Source organism: Leopardus geoffroyi, chromosome B4 (assembly GCF_018350155.1).
Source record: "Leopardus geoffroyi isolate Oge1 chromosome B4, O.geoffroyi_Oge1_pat1.0, whole genome shotgun sequence".
Lineage (NCBI taxonomy): Eukaryota > Metazoa > Chordata > Mammalia > Carnivora > Felidae > Leopardus > Leopardus geoffroyi.
The window spans coordinates 128,391,715-128,412,705 of NC_059341.1; the positions used below are offsets into that span (position 1 = coordinate 128,391,715).

A 20,991-nucleotide genomic window follows, 5' to 3' on the forward strand; every position below is an offset into this window, starting at 1 on the left:
TCAGCATCAATGCTTGCCTGAAACCAGGAGAGCATTCTGTGCATGAAGGACCCCAGAAACCATGGATCAATCACACTCCTAGAACTCCACACCAGAAGGGTCTTACAGATCATCTATACAGCTTCTATGGAGAGCAACTTGGCAATAGCTATCATAATGGTAAGTGTATACTTATACTGGGAGGTACACTCTGAGACAGACACTAGCCTATGGGAGGTCCATCAGGGAACACTCTGATGATCACCATCACTGGATGGGCAGTAAGAGGAAGAAAGCAGCACTGGGGGGAAGGAGAAGGCAGGCTGCACTGCCATCTCACCAAAGAGCTCTGAAGCTGGGAGCTTCAACTCCTTCAGAGTTGTCCCAAACTGAGGTAAATGGGCAAGGTCTTCATACTGTCCAGTCACTGAATGTGGCTGCCACCAGGAAAGAGATGTGAGCTTGGACAAGTCAGCTCTCCTCACCTGAGGCACTTCCAAAAGAGGGCTGACTGCTGAGAGCTGGCTTCTGGTAGCAATGCCAGCAGCTGGGGAAAGTCCTTTATTCCTCAAGGTGCATTACAGCACCCACGGCATACAATACTCCTGGGGCTCGTTCTATTTCCAGGAAGGAATCCTATGGATACGCTACCAAATGTTTGAAATGACATAAGTTCGGCATTTTTGTATTAGTAAAATTACGAAATATAAATTATTGGATATCCATATGACAGCACCCTTGGCAATCATTAACAAGAATGAGGCAGCTCTGCACATACTCTTGTGGAATCACAACCGGATACATTAAGTGAGAAAGGGTACGGAACAGTACAGATAAGTATGTGTGAACTTTGAACAGCTAAAGGGATAGACTGTACTGCTCACTGTCTATTGCCACCCAGTCCCACACCCATCCTTGTCTCCTGCACTATGGGGGTTGAAAGCCTAAATCTATACTTCCCAGATTCTTTTGCCACATGGCTCCAGTTAATTTCTACCAATGGGAGCCATTTATGCAAGAGTTGAAGTTAGGAAGGAGGTAGCAATCATTCTGCTTCTGGTGGTAGTTATGAAAGCTTCCCCAACAGCCTCAGCAGATACAGCAGGTTGGTGGCAATTCCTACAGCATCAGTGGGAGCACAGGCTCTGGGTTCTCCACTGGCCATAGTGGTAGTGACAACAGCAGCAGTGAATGTAGGGCTGTTGTGGCTCTGGATATGATTTTCCCTTTTGAACCATTTGGAATCAATCCTCCCATTAAATTTTCTTCTGAAATATCTATAGTGGTTAATGTTTTTTGAACAAACTGCTATTTATGAAAAACAAAGGAAAATACACATATATGTATATTTGATCATTGCATTTAAAATCTCATCTGACTTTGGCTCAGGTTATGATGTCATGGTTTGTGGGTTTAAGCCCCGCATTGGAGGCTATGCTGACAACACGGAGCCTGCTTGGGATTCTCTCTCTCTCCCTCTCTCTCTCTCTCTGTCCCTCCCTAAGTCATGCTTTTTCTCTCTCTCAAAATAAAAAAAATAAACTTTGGAAAAAAACCAGATAGTTGCCCAAGAAACTAGTGGCTAAATGAACTGGTTAATAATGGTTAAAGAAAACAGATTAGTAGGGGCAAGGTTGGAGGTAGACTTTTTATCAGATACCATTTTTTACCTTTTCAATTTTTGGCTATATGTATATATTACCTTTACCCAAAATAAAAATAAAAGAGAAAAATAATAAATGTTCATCTCCTATTAGGTACATAAATTTCCTGTGAAATATTCCCAACAATAACCACCCAGTTTCTGCTGGAACTCCCCACCTACCCAAGGGGCATGGCCCAGTCATCATTACTCTACTGATTAATAGTTTCTGTTTAGAACAAGTTGAAATCCATGTTCTTGTAGAATTGTACTATTAGACTGAACTCTAATCCTAGTGACAGAATCTAGGGTGGTTTTTCAGCACACCTGCACATGAAGCCTGGGTTCAAATTCCTCCTTTATCACTCATTTCAAACAGGGTATTTAACCTTTCTGAGCCTCACTTTCTTCATCTGCCAAATGGGGGAGTCATTCATAGCAGCCATCTCAAAGGGTGGTGGTGAGAATGAAATAAGGTTATGCATGTGAAGTGACTTAACCAACATATCTGGTTATTGCCCTTGACCTCTGCACACTGGCAGAAAAATGCAATAGACAGTAGGAGGGCTCCGAAGTCAGGCTGCCTGGGTTCAAAGACAGGATCCTGCCAATTAAAAGTCGGGCAACCTTGGGAAAGCTACTTATTCCCTTTGAGCCTCAGTTTCTGTAAGATGGAGGCAATGACTGTGTCATCCCAACAATGAAAAGCATTCCGCCTTACCTTGCAAGTATTCAACATACAGTAACTTACTATCTCACCTACTCCTTCAGATGAAGATACTCTGCACAGAGCAAATGGGATCCTACCAAAGCCTGTTCTGCCTCCGCACTAAACGTCTCCAGTTCCTTATGCTGGTCCACTTTGCTCAGGGATGTCAGACTTCACTTACACCAATCACTCTCCTCAGAAGGTATTCCATGGAATACCTCCTTATGGTGTGACATCAAAATGGGATCTGTCACTAGAGTCTGACTAGCATAGTATCTGTGTGTGTGTATGTGTGTGCATGCACGTGTGAGTGTGTCACAGAGTGTATTGTGACAGAGACAGGGTGTGCATGTGCCGTGTGTGAAAGAGCGTGTGCATATGTGCGCATGTGTGCTTACCATCGCCTTCCTGGGTTCTAAATGCTGTACTTTGATAATGTAGCCTGAAGTAGCATCAGGTTTTGGGGGAGCAGCAACCATTAGCTGGTTTATCGAGAACCTAATATATGTGCCAGAAACCACGCTAAGTTTGTAATTTACACGGACTCATTTAATCCACACAAAAACTCTAGGGAGCAGATATTATTATCCTCATTTTTCAGATGAGGAAACATGCATAGAGATGTTATAAATAGAAGGTCAACAACTAAAATACTGTAGAGCTGAGATTCATCTCCAGACAGCTGAGATCCACCCTGAAGCCAGTCTTAACCTCCACTCTATACTTCTCCCACAAATATTAAGAATTTGTTCAAATCTTAGTTCTTTCCTTTCCTCATGTGATTTTAGTAAGCTAAGTCTTTCTAGTCTTGCTCTTCTTCCGCTGAGTCTTTCCATAGGGAAAACTCCATGTTTCCAATATGAAATTTGATTGTATCTAATTTAATATAGCATATTCTCTCTCTCATTCAGCTTCAAGCCATCAGCAAATGTAATTTGATAAGTCTCTATTAAGGAACAGAACAAAGCCAAGGGCACAGCCCTTAAGCAAGCCATTACATGTATTTCTCTCAAGGTATATCTCTACCAAGTAATCATTTCCTAGTCCGGGTACTGTTCAACCTGTTCCCAACTCACCAATCTGAATTAACATTCAACCTTCATTTCTCTATCTTGTTGATAATTATTTCTTGAAATGTCACATGGTCTTTACAGTTAATCTCTACAGCAAAGGTCCATTCGAAGAAAGGTTGTCCCATAAAGAACTGTGGATGGAAGGCTGACGTGGGTATGCAAAATATATACATGATGGTGTTGAGTGTTTAAACTATTTTAAGAGAAAAATCCCACCCTTGCTTCCATAAGACATTTGAGTTGAGGAAATATATGAAGAGCAGATGAACAGGACTTGAATCAGGAGCCTTTTCTGGGATCTACACACATCCACCTAACCCCATCCCAACTCCTACATCACACAAAGGCAGGACTCAAAGGGAGCCACTGGCATTCGTATGTAAATGTGTGGCTTTGTCCAGCTTCCTTCACTAGAGTCAAGGGCAGATTCTTTACCTTCTCTTGCCTTTCTTTCCATCTGCTAGAGCAGACATTGGCATTCCTTATGCCTTGGTACCTCTATTATCATGGAGGAAAGTCTCACCATTGTAATTGCAGCCTTTTTTTATTAGAAAGGAATGAAACCCACGGCTCTGTCCCACCAAGTCCTAGTCTGCTAATTTCTCAGAACTGAGTCTGTTTGATATTAATCCATTCATCAACCTCATTGCTTAGTCCCACAGAGGGGTAACTTGTACCTGTGGAGAAAAAGACCCTTTGCCTCAAATATAAATAGAGGAGAATTTGACATGCCGGCACCCTGGCTGGAACGTCTCAGACCTTCTGAGGACACTGCTGTGAGGCCCCACAGAGTCAATAGGGCATTCTGGGTAATAGAATGCAACATGATGCAGTCCCCCCTTTGGCCTCCCCAGAGTTTCTTGATTCGTGGCTCTGCAAGAGCTGAGGCAAGCAGTTTTTGAACTGGGGGGAAGAGGGTGGAGAGAAGGGGCGGAGGCTTCCTCTAGGCCAACCACAACTAACTGATTCGCTCTGTCCAGCAAAACCCAGACAGTGCAATTATCTGGTTAATTTGGCCCTTCGTTGGGAGACAGACTTCCAAAATGTGAGGCCAGCTCAGACTAAACAGTGCCTTCTATCCTAAGACTTTTCCCAAGTGCGAGAGGATACATGTGAGATTCCTGGGGGGTTGCTTATGTGTCCCACCTATTCATCCAGATGGAAAAGGCAAACAATTTGGACTCTAAGATGGGTTTAGGAAGGCATGTCTTTCAGGGAAAAATGCCCAAATAACCTGCTATTTGGTCGCCTGGCTAATTTCCCTTCCGGCTTCTATGGAGGGGGATGGCTGGAAATCAGGATGACTCTAAATTAGCCAACATTTTCCAGAATGATTGTAGCCTTCATTGATTGGCTGAGTGTCCCCAGAGCCCCTGAGTGAGTTATTCTTAGGGCAATTCTCAATGATGCTCCTGATGACTCCTACTCATAGATTTTGTGCCCATAAGTGGGTCTAGGGGCATCACTGAGATAAGTGGGTAAAATTAAAACATGCCTCTGGGGTTTTCACAAATGGGAGGAGACAGGGCTAGCTGAATTGGCAACTGAGCATTTACCAGATGGTTTATGGAAAACCCAGATTTTTGAGAGAAGATTAAGAAACAGTGATTTATCTCCCTTGGAAACGGACAAGCAGCCTGGAATCTGTGGAATCTATCAGTTATTCATTCTGCAAATATTTCTTCAGTTCTAGAATGTGCCAGGCCCTGTGCTACTTAACAAAGAGAGTTCCAAATAGTCATTGTCCCTACACTCATGCAAATAATCCCACACCTAAATATATGGATAAGGGCTAGGAAGGCCAAGTTGTATGTTATGATAGGGAATAACCAGGTTAGCTGATCTAGATCCAGGTGTGAGGGCTCAGAGAAGGAGTCTTTGAGGAAGAGATTTAAAAGTGAACACTTTAAAGAATCTATTTGCTTGTTTAGAAAGATCACCCTGGCTTTAGTACTAAAAATAAATGGGAAGTGGGTGAAAAGATAGAATTAGAAGGCTATTGATTAGGTAGACTGGATGAGAGTTGATGATGGTTCAGCCAAGGATCTAGATAGTAAGGATGGAAAGAAGTAGATGGACTGGAGACAGGGCTGTGGAGTCAACAGGTTCTGGTCCCTGAATAGGTGTAGTGGCAGAGGGAGGGGAGGCACCTAGGAGAATGTACAGGCTTCTGGCTAATGTGGAAGGTTAGAGGGTGCCACTCTTTATTGAGAGACGGAACTTGGGAGGACAAGTAGGTTGGGGCTAGGGGAAGATGATGTGTCCTATTTTGAAGTCAACCAAACTAGACTCCTACCATCCCATAACCTGTACTTCCAGTCTCCTTAAAATTGCTCACACTGCTTCCTTCTCATGTACTCTTCATGTTGCCATCTCCACTTGTGGAAATCCTACCATCCTTTAAGATGCCCTCCAAATACCACCCTCTCCTCAGAGCCATCCTGACTCCCTCAATTAGTTGTGGCCTCTGCTGCCCATAGCGCCAAATTTGGACCTCTCTTTCTTGGATTTCACTTGTAATGAGGTTCTGTGAAGACTTATCTTGCCTCCCATCCTAGACCACAAAATTTTGGGGACAGAGCCTCTGTCTCTATATCCTCATTCCCCATGTTAGCTAGCTAGCGTAGTAGACAGACGCTTGACAAATATTTGTTAAGTGAACAAAAATAACCTGCTCTTTGCCATGGAAGGAAAACCAGTAGACATTGGACTGACTTGAAAGCCACAGGATCAAATTGAAATTCAAGTTTAAGGTGTTTTAATACTAAGCCAACTCAAATTGGATGCTCAGAAAGGCTTTCTGTTCCTCCAACACACCAAACTCAAAGAATGCTGAAAATGTCACACCCCTCTATTTTCTTATTGCACTTTTCTGAGTTCATCTTATAGTAGAGACCTTGTCTATCTTATTAACAATTTGTCTTTGATGATGATGATGCTATGACGATGATAAATGAATAACATTTACTAAGTACCCAGTATGTGCCAGGCGCTGTTCCAAGTACTTTTCATGGACTAACTCATTTGATCCTCACAGTCACCCTATGAAATTCATGCTATTACACCAATGAGTTACACCAATGAAATTGGTGCTGTACAACAATCAGTTGTACAGATAAACAGAGTTGCAAAGAGCTTAAGTACTGCTCAGCCAAGGGGTGGCACCAGGATTCAAACCTCGACTCTGGCTCCAGAGCCCATGATCTGATGTGCTCTCCTAAGGCTGAGCACCATGCATGGCATTTAGTAGGCCCCCAACAAGTGTTCACTGAATGAACGGAAGGAGCCCTAGATCTGGAGATCACAAGTTCTAGTCCTAATTCTGCCACTGACTTCCTATATAGCCTTCAACAAGTCTGTATTTCTTTCCCCATAAAATGAGGTGCCTGGATGCTGATATTGACAGTAACAACAAGAGTCAGTATTCATAATTCTAGCCTCTTTTGAGGTTTTAAATCATCTAATCCCAACAACAATGATACAAGAAAATTGAGGCACAGAGCGAGTAAGTCACCTGCCCATTACCTATTAAATGAGAGAGCTGGGATTCAAACCCACTGTGTTCCCTAGTCCAACTGGTTCCAAGGAGATGCCTTGGGGGCCATGGGGAGAATAGGGAAGGTGGAGCAGGATGGAGCAGACAGATTTTTGGGTTCCCCATGCCCATCTAGTCAGAGAACATCTACTTGTCTCTAGTTTGTAGAATGGGCTCCTACTTGAGATTTCCTCTGAAGAAAGGTTATGATGCTAAAACAAACAAACAAAAAAACACATTAAACTAAAGAAATGTAATAAAATTCCCAGGTATAAGCCTGGATTTTCTAGTAATCTTGGCTCATGGTAGCCACATAAGATGAGGATCAAGGCTGCTCCTGGGAATGGCTCCTGCTGTGGAAAACATCAGGGCGACAGCACGAAAGACCCAGCTCCAACCTACCTGCTCCACTCGGATTTCAATCTCTCCATTCACCTTCTTTCCATGAAAGTATTTGGCCCTGTTAAAGAGAGGAAGAAAACTACTGAGTAAGGATGCAGACTGCTTTATTATTTTCTCCCTTGTCTCAAAATCCTTACCCCCAGGGGCACATGTCAGACACATTTGTAACTTCATGCTCTTTCCTCCCACCTTGACTACTTTTCTAATTACTTTTCTAATTATTTTCTAATTATTTGTATTTTCTAATTATTTGTATATACTATGATTTTCTAATTATTTGTATATACTATGTGCAAGAGGAGAAAGAATACTGGATGGGAAGACTGGAGACTCAGGTTCTGTTTCTACTTGGCAACCTTGTTTCAATTTTATAATCTGTAGAAGGAAGATAATACCTGCGTGACTTATTTCTAAGGGCTATTTTAAAGATCAAATGAGATAAAGAATCCTACATAAGTAAATAATGCAGAATTATTTTATTATTGTATTGAGTTATACTCTACATACTCCATAAATTATCTATCCATCCACCCATTCCTCCATTTGTCCATCTGTCCAATGAAGCAGCCCTCATCTGTCCTTTTATCCATCCATCCATCCATCCATCCATCCATCCATCCATCCATCCATCATCTTTCCTCTATATCCCTACTTCTATCTTCTCATTATCAGTAAATAGCATCCCATCTACCCATTGCTCAAGGCAGAAACATAGACATCATTCTTGTTACCCCTTTCTCTCTCCCTATCTCCATTGATTCTACATTCTAGTTGTTTCCCAAATCTATCCAAATGCCCATTTTTCTCAGTAAGCACCATAATCTTGGCCCCCTTTCTCTCTCTTCTCATATAGACTTTCTTTTCATACTCTTCTTTCATAGTACTTATTACAATTATAGTTAGTTATAATTGGTAACTGTGTTTAATGCCTGTGTCTCACTAAACTATAACACAACTACTTAGAGTAAGGCACAAATACTCTCAATACCTACCAGAGTGCTTAACACAAAGTAGGAGCTCAATTAATATTTGCTGGATGAATAAATGAGTGGAGATAGATGGGGAAAAAAACCCTACTTGTTGAGTATTTACTCTGTGCCAGAAACTGTGCTGTAGGTTTGAGCCTATATAGCCTTTCTCATTTAATGCTTACAACCACCACCATGAAGAAGGCATTATTATTTCCATCCTATAAAAAAGAAAACTGAAACCCAGAGAAACGAAATATTTTGCCTGAGGGACTAGAGTCCTGGACTTCTAATTCCACATCTATGTTTTTGCTCAACCCTGAAAAAAAGCAGCAAATGTTGGGGTACTCTGGGTTTAGATGTCCTCCCACACACAAGGCAAAAGTAATAAAAGTTTCCATTTGCTCTTTTGGATTTTTGGTATGGAGAAACTAATAGTTCTTAGTCACTTGCTGTAAACCGAGCACTGTGTTAAGCATTTCCATAAACCATTCTGGGGCAGAGACAGCTTTTTGTTCCAATACTCATTCTCCTCTTCCCCACAATAAGAGAGTTTACAGATTGGGACACACACACACACAAGAATGAATATCCCAACTCTCCATTCAGCTAGGGGGGGCCATGTGACTGAGTTCTAATCAATAATTTGTAAGTAGTACATCCAAGAATCTTCTTAGTTTCCTCTATTCTTTTTCCTGGAACATCCATGTTACCATCTATTTTTTCAGCCTTCCATTTGTGAAAAAAAGAATCCTTCCTACAGATTCTCTGACTAAGCTTCAGTCTGTTTGCTTCCAAAGAGTCTCTATCTACACTTAGGCAATGCCAGTGGAGTTCACCTCTTTCCAAGACTGCCCAAATCGCTGATAGCTCTAATATTAAGATATTTTTTTCTTACTAGGTTGACAGGCTTAGACATGCAAAACTTTAGTGGTATAGGAGCTGTTGTTGTGACTTGAAAGGATGGTTTTGTTATCTCTCCCAGACATGGTGTTTGACAAAATGTGCAGTGAGGCTCATACAAAGGGAACCTTTCCACATAGTTTGTGAATTTTATCACGAATCCTTAAAGGTAGTGTCTGCAAACTTCAGACACTGGGATAAGTCCACCTCTCATATCTGTGGGGGCTGGGGCAAGAGAACAAATGGACACCTGTGCATCATATGTCTAATATTTACAATTTATAAACAAAGCTAGCAAACATTTAAATAAAACATGCCTGTCTTCCTTCCTTGACAATGACAACTTCATCATGATCTGAAGGGGTCAGAACTTCAACTTCTTGGAATTCTTAGAGTTCTACCCAGAGCCAGGCAGCATGGGGACTGCCTTCTCTTGGTTCCTACAGTCTTCCCTGATTCTCCTCCCACCCTCCTCTCAATCCTGAATCACCTGGGCTTCTTGTGCAGGCTCATGGATAGCTCAGCCCATAGGCCACACTCCATCTCCTCACTCATTCCCCCATCCACCATTCTTCCTTGCCATGCCTTGCAAGGATGGACAAAGGAACTGGCCTACACAGGGCATGGAATTGGGCCAGGGTCCCTTTGGGCAAAGAATTCTAGGGTTCTTTGCATCCACTGCATGGTATAAGGGTGCAATTTGTGGGGTCCTGGCACAGGGCCCTCCTTTGCTGTCAGAAGGGGTACAGCTAGTCAAGGCTGTGTGGCTCAAGGCAAAGTTCCCCCTAGCTTAGGTTTAAAAGATGTACTAGGTGAGCCTGGGACCTCATAATAGTAACTAATGAGAACAATCACTGGTATACTGGAAAAAGCATGGTTTGGGCAAAGTCTGAGCCATACAACTCACTCACCACATGTTCTAAGCCAAGGTACTTAACCCCTCTAGGACATGGTCTTCTCATTTGTCAAGCGGTGATAACATCTACAGCCAAGCCTGTAGTGATCAATTCACCTCATCCTCTATGCAACAAGGCAATAGAGTGTAGTAGACTCAGGGCAACCACATGGATGGACTCTCAGCTCTACCACTCACTCACTGTGAAACCTTGGGTAACTCACTCAACCTCCATGTGCCTGAGTTTCCACATTTGGGAAGTAGGGTTAGTTACAGTAACTATCTCGCAGCGTTGTTGTAAAGGTTAACTGAGACAAGATGTATAAAGCACTGAGAACAGTTCCTGCACATAGTAAGCTCCAATGTATACAGCCCAGGGCCTAAAATAGAATCAACAACAACAAAGAAATATTGAGTGTTTTCTCTGTACCCTCATGGAGGTTACGAAACAGAAATGTGATTCACCTCCTTTTGATCTGTTCCATCAGTGCAATGAGTGATGGGTGATGATAATAATAATAAATAGACACTGTTGGTATATAAGGCCTGCTAGTACCTTCGTATCCCTCCTCCTATTAGACCCTACTAGGTAGGGCAGGGATCAGTCCCCACACATTCCAGATGGAGAAGTCCCTGTTCAAAGATACATAAAAACTCTAAGTGGCACCAGTGAGTTAGATCTTGTGCTTCAAGATTTTCGGGATTCAGCAGGACCCTGCTGACATTGGCCATTTCTCCTCCAGTTTTCTATCCATCTCTCGGACACACTCAACTTCCTACAACTCCCTAGCCATGTCCCACACTTTACACCACTGAGCCTTTGCACCCGCTGTTCTCTCTGCTTAGGATGGCTTCTTGCTCTTCTCTGACTGGCTGCCTCCAAGATCCTCGCTCACCTCCTTTATCAAGTTTTCCTTGAAAGTGCCCCCCTAATGAGGCTGGGTTAGGTGTTCCTCCTTGGGGTTCCCACAGCATCCTGTACTTTACAGGATGTATCAGTCCATGTTGTAATGGCACAGTGTTTGTCTGTACCCTGCCCCAATACACCTAGTCTACGAGCTCCTGGAAACCTGATACTGTGTGTCAGTGCTCAATGAATTCGGTGTCTGGCACAGAGTGCCAGGGCACAAGGCACATGTTTAAGGAATGTTTGCTAACTGGGTAAATGAACAGTCTTCCAAGGATAAGCCATAACGTATCCTGTCCTCAAGACACTTTACTGTCATCTACTGGCACACTGTTGTAATACACTTACAAATCTGCACTGATTACAGTGTGGGGTCGTTGTACAGTGTCCAACCTGAATGACTGGAAGCCCTCAACTCGATTCTAACCAGAACCCAGAGCACTTTATACCATACGAATACCACCCAAGCAGCTCTAGCCTTCACAAGGCCTCACCTTCCCAGGAAAAACACTTGTTTTGCCCATCTCTGGAATGTTTACTGCAGAGCCTGGCAGACGGACTTGGGCTGAAGCTGAGGGTCAGGCAGTCCATCCCCCTGCCTGGCTGGGAGTCAGAAGTCTGTCTCCTGACAGGCCACACAGACTGCTGCCTCCTTGCCGGGGGCTCATTCAGGCTTGAGCTGCCTCTGAACAGTTCTGTCTGGCAGAGGGAAGGGTAGGGATGGTCTGGAATTCTAGATGCCTTGGGGGCTGGGATTGCTGCCTTTGTAACTGCGTGGCTGTTTGACCTCAGGCAAAACGGACGGCCTCACTGTGCCCGAAGGCTGTCTCCCTAATGCAGACTTCTTCCTAATGCCCCAATATGTTTATTCTTATAATGAGCTCCTGAATATCCCAGCCAATCACGCAAGGCCTTGGCCTTGGGAAGAGGGTGGGGGAAACTCTTGATTCCAGGAAGCTTCCTTCTCTGTGGGTGGTCTCATATTTTACTGCCACATCAGAGGCACCAGGAAGGAGAATATTATAAAACCAGCGCTGCCTGGGGTGGGAAATCCCAAGTTTGGGGAGGCGGGATGTGGTGTGTGAATGAGATTTATGAGGAGCGGGTACTCAGTTCTTTCATGGCGACAGCAGGGGCAGAAGGAAGAGGAGAATTAGCACAAACAGGATCCACCTGTGTCCAAGCGACACCCTCCTAATAAATGTGTCTGGGATGTAGAGTCAATGTGGCTGGGCCTTGGTTATGTCCTTCCCAGGGAGGAGGGGTCAGGAATGTTCTGTCTCAGGCACAGCCCTCTTCCCACAGGTCCCCCCTGTAGGAGGAGGGAGGGAGGGCAGGGATGCAGGGATCTGGCCCAGGAGAGTCTCATGTTTCTGATGCAACATATTGGTTGCTTATTTGTGGCCTGGACTTAAGCAGGGGGAGATGGGCTATGGATCATGCAGGAAATCATTGAAGGTAGACAGGCTCAGGGCTTTCCCAGTCAGCAAGATGAGAATCACATGGCATGCTGGTTGGATGGAGGTGTGGCAAAAGCAGGACCTTTGAATACAGAGGTCCAATTCAGAGATCCATTCTAGCTCCATTACTTACTTGAAAAAAATAACTAACCTGCCTGGCCCCTTCCCACTGCCAGCGGGGACCCTCCAATTGTGGGACAGCCTCTCCATACCACCTTGCAATTAGGGAACTCCAGTGAGTTAGGGAGGGGAGGGATCCTCTGAGGATGACAAGGCCCCTTGCACCCATACAGGGATCTCTACAGGTAAGAAACTAGAGCCCCAAGTCACTGGATATGACAAATGGCCCCTCATTGGCTTCTGACAGCAACAGAAAAGGAGATTTTCATGAGTAGGTCTGGTCACTATTCACTCCCTTATTTAACCACCATTTCCTGGGCCTCATATAGACCAGGCACCCTATTAGGCATAAGAGGAAAGGTTGCTCCACAAGTGCCTGCTCTTGTGGAGCTCACATGCTCCCAGAAAAGTCAGAAGACTAACCAGGTGAAAAAGAAATGGTAAGAATAAAATGCACAAATGCACAAATGGTAAGAATAAAATGCACAATGGATGATAAGATGTGAAGAGCAGGGGAGATCTGACTCAGGTTGGTCAGGGAAGCCTTCTTCAAAAGACGCTTAACACATATTTATTGATCAACTACTATGGGCCAGAGCCTATAGGCTCCAAGGAAGTAAGTATGAAGAAAACATAGTTCTTGGCCTCAGGGAGCTTACTACCTAACAGGAGGGAGAGACTCATACATGGACAATGACCACACAGGGCACTAGCCCAAAGATCCAGGTCAGCCCACAGAAGGGACACCCAACCTAGTCTAAGGGTCAGGAGCCACTTCCTTGGTAAAGTGGCCCAGGTCATCCATTAACCAATCCAATATTTGGAGCCTATTCATTGCCAAGGCCAAAGGCTACAAAGATGACTGTGAGAGGCTCTGGATGTGTGTGTATGTGTGAAAGGCACAGACAAGGGCAAATGAGTTGGGCAGATGCGGGGGTACTCAGGGAGGGGACAAACCTTCCTGGGGCATGTCCTAAATGTGCAGGAAAAATGAGTAGCAGGCAGGCACAGAAGACCTAGATTTGAGTTGGCAGCTGGGGTACCTGCTACACGATTTTGGACAAGCCGTTACCTTCTCATCTGTAGAACAGAGATAGGAAGATCTACCCACAGGTTAGCATAAGGATGCAGATTTGAAGGACTCTGGGAACCTGCCAAAAACATGCTAGCAAGTGTGCTACTCCCTGGTGGGCTGCGAGGGTGGAACTTCACCTCTCCAGGTAAAGAGGTAGATGGGCACTGCTAGCACTGGAGACATATCCAGGTCCTGTCTAGCTCTATTTATTTCCTTGTACTGCCTCAGACAGACATCGACCTTCCCAAGCCCCAGTTTCATTTGTAAGTGCCCATGAATGATATCCTGACACATGGCAGATGTTTAATGTCCCTCTCTTTCTCTCCTGACCTTCACCAGGATGGGAAGAGGGCTGAAGTCAGTTGGGTGTGTCCCTGGGGAAGTGACATGTCATTTTCTCTCTCCAAGAGGAGGAGGAAGGTGGCAGTATCTTCCTTGCTCTAAATGAAACTCCTGCTTCATGTCTAGCCTAATGGAAGCCTGCCTGGACTTCTCCCTGGGATCTCCTCTTCCTCCCCAGTATAGGCCTTTAGGGTACACAAAGTCATCAGCCACCCACTCATCATGACTGCAGAAATTGGGCTAGAATGTCATCTCAGTCCTTACCCCTCTCCTTGCCAAAGACACTACACTGTGTCACCTTCATTCCTACAGATATTTGAAAGTCCACAATCTTTATTACACAAAGAGAATTAGTTAACATTTAGAAGGCTAAGCCATTCCCCACCCCCATCCCCTGCAAACATTTAATGAGCATCTGCTAAGAGCCCAAGCCGGGGAAATGCCCATGGAAAGGTAATACACTGAAAGATAATTCATACCAAGGTACAAGTGACTAATATCTGATCATTCCAGAAAAGGGTATAAGAAAAGATGGTATAAGGAGGATGAGAAGGGGACCATGAGAATATTGAGTGTTTGGTTTAGAAAGGGGGAGCTGGGGGTTAGGGGGCAGCGGTGCCTGGGTGGTTCAGTTGGTTAAGAGTCCAACTCTTGATTTCAGCTCAGGTCATGATCCCATGATCCTGGAGCCCCACATGGGATGGAGCCCCAGGTTGTGGGATGGAGAGATTCTCTCTCTCCCTCTGCCTCTCTCCCCCATATGCACACTCTCTTCCTCTCTAAAATAAATAGAAAAATTTAAGTCCAAAAATAAGACTGTGGACTTCATGAAGTTTACCAGTTGGCAACTTCTGATAAAGAAGATAGGAGTCAGGATAAATATGTATTCTAGCTCCTCTGGGTCTGTTTCCCAGCTAGACTGTATGTACCATAATGGCAGGAGGGCTGTTTTGTTTAGTGCAATACTATGGTCTAGCGCAGTGCTGGGCACATAGGGGACCTTGGATAGATGGGTGGATGGATAGAAGCATGTATGCTCATATGAGGTATGAGGCCTTTCAAGGTGTAAAGGGCAGGGCACAGAAGGAAAAGGCTGAGAGAAGTTATTTTCCATCCATTCTTCCCTCCTTCACTCCCATCCATCCATTTATTTACCCTTCCTTCCTTCCTTCCTTCCTTCCTTCCTTCCTTCCTTCCTTCCTTCCTTCCCATCCATCCACCCATCTACCCATCCATCCATCTATCCATCCAATCACTTACTCATGCATGCATGCTTCTATCCATCCACCCATCTACCCAAGGTCCCCTATGTGCCCAGCACTGCGCTAGACCCGAAGTATTGCACTAAACAAAACAGCCCTCCTGCCATTGTAGTATATACAGTCTATCCGCGAAACAGACCCAGAAGAGGAACTAGAACACATATTTATCCTGACTCCTGTCTTCTTTATCAGAAGTTGCCAACTGGTAAACTTCACGAAGTCCACAGTCTTATTTTTGGACTCAAATTGACTACTTACAATAGAAAATTCATATAAAAAATTCAGATTTCTGGCTGTTCTTGGAAAATCAATGACTTAGCAACACCAGGCCCTTATTCCTGCATGGTGACAACTAGGTGAGTGAACTGAAGCTGCTGCCTTCAGAGGGGACATCAGTTCTTACACCCAACACAGTCCCCATGGTTCTGTCATTTTGTTGAAGCTGAAACCAAGTGGCAGACACCATTTGTCATAAATCATGTGCTGTTGTTTTCCTTACAGCAGGGAAATATTTCTCTATGCCTGTGCCTTTTCCTACCACCTGCCCCTTCACTCACAGACCATCTTGTCTCCTGTGAGCAGCTGCACAGGCAACCCCTAATTTAACTAATTCCATTCTGAAGATGGCAATCAGCTCAGTGCAAATTTTCAGGAAACCCACACCCTTACCCTTCCTGAAGATCCAGGGTGAGTGGTCAGGAAAATGGACACAAAGCACCATCTTCTCTCTTGCCATCACAGATAGCCTCCCTCCTGCCAAGGAAACATGTCCTAGGCAGGCTTCCACAGGCCCCAGGAGAAGAGACGTTCTGTAATGAGGCTGGCATCTGCCCAGTGACCTGCCTCCCCCAGGGCAAGGCTGTAACCAGGTGGGGTGAAGTCTGTAGACTCAAGCACTGGAACAGCTATTGCTAAGAAAGTCATGGCATCTCAGGGACTCCATGAAAGGTCATTCAGAGGACCTGGGTGAGAAAACCACGTTTTGGAGGAAGAGGAGAAACTCACAAGGTAAACAGTTGAATTCTTCAGAGAAAAGCAAGGCAAAGTCAGAGAAGTGACTGAGACATAAAGTCATAGAGTAAAAAACAAAAAACTTTAAGCTCAAGACTCCTGCGAGGGCTTATAAGCCAACCTCTTTATAGTTGGAGCCTCTTCTGCCTCCTTCCTTCCAAGTGGCCAGCCCAGTTGTGCTCGAACACCTGCAAGTGATGGGGAGATCATTCCCTCACTAGGAAGCCCGTTTGATCTTTGGATGACTTTTCCATTCTATATATTGAGCTGAAATACATCTCCTGCTTAGTTGGCCCCACTGTTCCCAGGTCTTGTCTTGTAATGAAAGAAGTCTTGTAACTCAATAGCTTTTAAGTTTGGCTCATCATCATTAAAAACAAAAACAAACAAACAAACAAACAAACAAACAAAAACAATTTCCCAAGCTCTACTTTGGATATTCTGAGTCAGTAGTTCTAAGGGCGCTCTGCAGTGTGGCCTGTCCTGCACCTATCTGAATTTCCAGTAATAGCACCTCCATTTGCATCTGCACTGATGGAACCAAGCAGCTCTCTTGCACGTGGTCTTGGTGGAACTGTCCCAGGACATACTGTGGAACCAGCCAGGTTTGTGTTTCCCCAAGGTTTGGATTTGTTGGCAAAGAGGCACATGGCTGGGAGGAAACACGAGCTGGCTTCTCTAGAGAAGGCTGCCTACACAAGTCCCAGCCTCCTAGATCCCAGGGGAGCCCTGGGCCCCAGCCTCTCCGAGACTTGAGTCTTTATATTCTCTTTTGATTCTGTGAGCCTCCACATCCAAAACATCCCCATTTTGCCTAAGTCTGCCAAAGTCTACTCCTTTTTCTTACAAACAAAGAACTCTATCTAACACAGAAGGTGTAGGGTGGTTCCTGGGAATCTGAATGTTGTTCTGATAGAAACGGTCTTTGGGGGAACATGATCTTAATCCATCATCATTTGACTTATGAGAAAAACGAGGGCCAAAGAGAAAAGTGGCTCCACTATGATCCCATAGCATCAACAGAGAAGGAAGGAATCTGGAAGAAACGGCATCTATCAGATTTCTCCCCACATTCCCTTCTGCTCAAAGACATTTCCCCCAGATTTTCTAGCCAGTTTCAGAGGGTGAAGACTCTACCAGGGCGAGAGACAGCTCTTCACTGTTTTCCCCCTCCCTCTCTCTCTCCCTGAAAGAGCTGGGTAGGAAGCAGCAGGGGCACCAGGCCTCAGGATTGGACAGCAGGAAGACCTCACGGAAAGAGGTCAGCACTTGAAAAATTCCTCAAGTCAAAGGGCTTGGGGCTTGGGTGCCACACAAGGCCCTCACTGTGTGCGTACATTGTCTCCCTGATAAAAGGGGCCGGGCCTGGGAAAACGGAGCCTGTCTCCAGGAGACTAGGCAGGCTGCTGGGGAATGCCCAAGGCCCCTCCCCTCCCCCAGGCACCAGGGCCAGGGAAGCAAGGGGGAGGGGCAGGAGTGCAGGGCAGGTGCCCAGAATGGGAGGGGTGAGTCCAGACATCCAGAGCCACTCTAGGTGCTATTGGGTGGCCTGTGTGAATTGGTGAATGAAGTGAGGAGGAAGGTGACATTAGGCCTTTCCTTTCTTCCTCTCCCTTCCATCCCTGTGTTTCCCCATAGGAAACAGCCAAGGCTTGCCTTGTTCAAGGAGAGGTTTGGGGGTAGAGGAAGTGGTGGGGCCAGATGTGAAGATTTTGTTTCCCAGAGCCAAGTCTCTCCAACAGAAAGGTGTGTGTCTCAGTTGTGAGACCCCCGAGCAACTCTAGGAGGAGGGGACCAGTTCAGGCCTCCATCTTGTCATCTTCACAGTAGAGTTCTGCCAGCTTACCAGCATCCAGACACCCCTCCTCCAGGCCTTCTGGAAGACAGCCCTCAAGCATATCCAGCTGAACTGAGAAGCATGCCAAGTGGCTTCCTTCCCCTGGCTTCCAGCACTATTATATTCATCAGCAATTAGTAATTGCAATTAATTGTTAATACAGTTACCATTTCAGTGCCTGTTATGACAAGCTAAGCCCTGTCCCAGCCTCACCCGTGCCATCATCTCTAATCTTGGCAAGGACCCTTCGCAAAAGATATACCATGATTCTGCCTCACAGGCTGGAATGTGAGGTTCAGAGGTCAGACCTCCCAAGGTCATGTAAGTGAGAGGGAGAAGAGACCTGGGCAGTCTGCCTTGAGACTGTCTACTAGTTTTATTTCCTCTCTGCTGGTGACTGACAACTCTCAGTCCTTGTCACAGGCAGGGAAAGCTGAGAATGGGGTCAACTGAGGGGCCTATTTTGGTTCTCTGACCAGGAAGCAAGAGTGCAAAGACCAGCCTCTCACTTGGGCCCATGTTAGCAGGCTCAGATGGTGGCAACTGTCTCTTGTTGCCATCCTCCATAAGTAGGGTATCTAGATAAAGACGGGTCACCCAGTTCAATTCGAATTTAGGATAAACAACCAACAATTTGATAGTATAAGTCTATACCAAATATTGCAGGAGATAAATTGATTGCTTATCCAAGTATTAACTGAGTGGAATCCAGCAACCCTGCCCCAAAGCCACTGCTGGTGAGGGCAGCTCAGCGTTCAAATACCCCCTGTAGGTGATACAGTAGGAAGCAGAATGTCCTGGTCACCATGGGGCCAATTAGGCCCATTGCAAGGCTTTGAGGGGCCTGCCAACATGCCCTGAAGTCCTCATGCCTTCAGTCAAAGCAGCCGGAAGCAGTTCAGCTCAAGTGGAGGCTGGAGCCTCAGAGTTACCAGCTGAACAATGAGGGGTGGGGGGTGGGGAGGGAGCTTGGGCAAAGCATGGGTGTCAGGTACTCTTCCTGAATTCCAGGGCAATTGACTATTTTCTGAGAAAGACTCTCCCCGAGGGCATCCTCGATCCTGAACTCTCCCTTAATAATAAGATCAGCCTTTGGCAAGAGCATCTATTTGTTTGTTAATTAAATCATCCGTGTTTCCTATCTTACCTTGTGCCAGGTGCTGTGCTGGCCTCTGAGGATACGGTGTTCAAGCAAAGGAGGCCTAAACTCCACCCTCCTGGAGCCTATGCTCTAGCACAGGACCACAGCACAGGCAAAGAAACCATACACATGGAAAAACGCCTGTAAGGGAGAGGAACAGCGTGTTCTCACTGGAGCCTTGGAACATTCCTGTGAGCTCACTGGTATGGTGACAGTGGTGGCATTATGGTCCCCACTTTACAGATGAGGACACTGAGGCTCAGAAAGGTAAGGTGGCTTGGCCAAGAGCTGGTAAGCGGCAGAGCTGGGACTTCAACCCCAACCTGCCACCAGCCAGCCCTGAGTTCTCTGCATTTTACTTTCCTTCCCATTTTAACTCTCTTAGGAAACATGTCTGACATGTGTTAGGAAATCACATATTTAATATCAAAACACAGGGGGAAAGAGCAGAAAACATCCTGTTGGAGCCTGAAACTGAGGAAAATAGCCCAAAGGCAATTTCTGTGAAGGATCCAATTCCCAAACCTGAGACCAGGAGTGTCTGGATGGCTACAGGAACCCTCTTTCCTCCTGGCATCTTCTCGTTCCAGCTGCCCACAGGGCTCCAGCAGGGTGGGGCCGCCTGGCTTGAGGTGGGGCACTTTCCTCTGAGGGTGAGGTCACCGGGATCCTGTGCTTGGCTGCAGTGCTGTTACATGGAGTCCTGCCACCCTGTCTCCTCCCACTGCTCTCAGACACGGGGTGTGTGCGGGTGTGTGTGCATGTGTGACCCTCTCTTGAGCAGGCTCTGCCGGCCAATGCCCTCACACACAGCACGGGAGGGCTTGTACTCAGGTGGGAAAAATGTTGAGAGAACAGGGTGTCCAGAATGGTCTGAGCTGGATTCCCAGATGCCACTGACATCTGTTTCGATTTTGGGCTCGGGGCCTCCGTTTTCCTTACGTATAAAATGAGAGCAGTGAAAGTGCTCCATCCAGTTGTTGGGAGGACTGACTTAGAGCATCTATGGAAACCTTTTTGGTGGTACAAAGTACACAAGTGTTTGCCACATGACAATGATGAAGACATGACCCCAACCCCAAAGAGCTCATGGTTTATTCATCTGTGTGTTCATTCGTTTTTTGACCAAGACTTTTCAGCATCTATCTCTTGCCAAACACTGAAGTCCTGTGCAGGGGTCAGCAGGAGCTGTGGCTCCATCAGAAATGCCTTTTAACAAGTACCAACCTAGCCACCCACCTGTTTTTGGTTCCCTGAGCAGGGGCCTGTGTTCTGTGTTCTGCTTCCTCACCTGTACAATTGCCCTCCAGGCCAATCAAGAAATGCCTACGACCAGAGCTATGTTGGCAAGTGATTAGACCAGAGCTGTGTTGGCAAATGATTAATAACCAGCTCTCTGGGGAGAACTGAAAGCCCTATTTTGTAGCATTTGCCAATTTCCATGGTGTAAATGCTCTCATGTGGCCACTGTGACTTTCTGTTGGATTGAGTATGAAAGGGGAAAAAGAGGATTTCAGAATGTCACTCAAGTCACTCCTTAAGTGTCACTGTCACCATCCTCATCCGTCATTACCAATAACTCATCACCTCCAAAGTTACTCATTCAATCAACAGACATTTCCTAACAAACTACCTGCCCCGTTGTAGGTGTTGGGATACAAAGACACCACCTGGGAGTGGGACAGATGGGGTGGTCGTAGGAGGGACACAAATTATTATACAACGTTTCT

The 20,991-nt window shown here is 45.5% G+C and overlaps 1 protein-coding gene across 2 annotated transcripts in view; it reads right to left on the minus strand.

Moving 5' to 3' along the window:
• The window catches only part of SYN3 (synapsin III), a 465,355-nt gene that overhangs the window by 397,822 nt on the left and 46,542 nt on the right, over positions 1-20,991 (minus strand). For both annotated transcript variants that reach the window (XM_045463689.1, XM_045463690.1), the window contains exon 3: positions 7,341-7,398. In XM_045463689.1, coding sequence (XP_045319645.1) covers positions 7,341-7,398 — 58 coding nt within the window. The remainder of the gene's footprint in view (positions 1-7,340; positions 7,399-20,991) is intronic.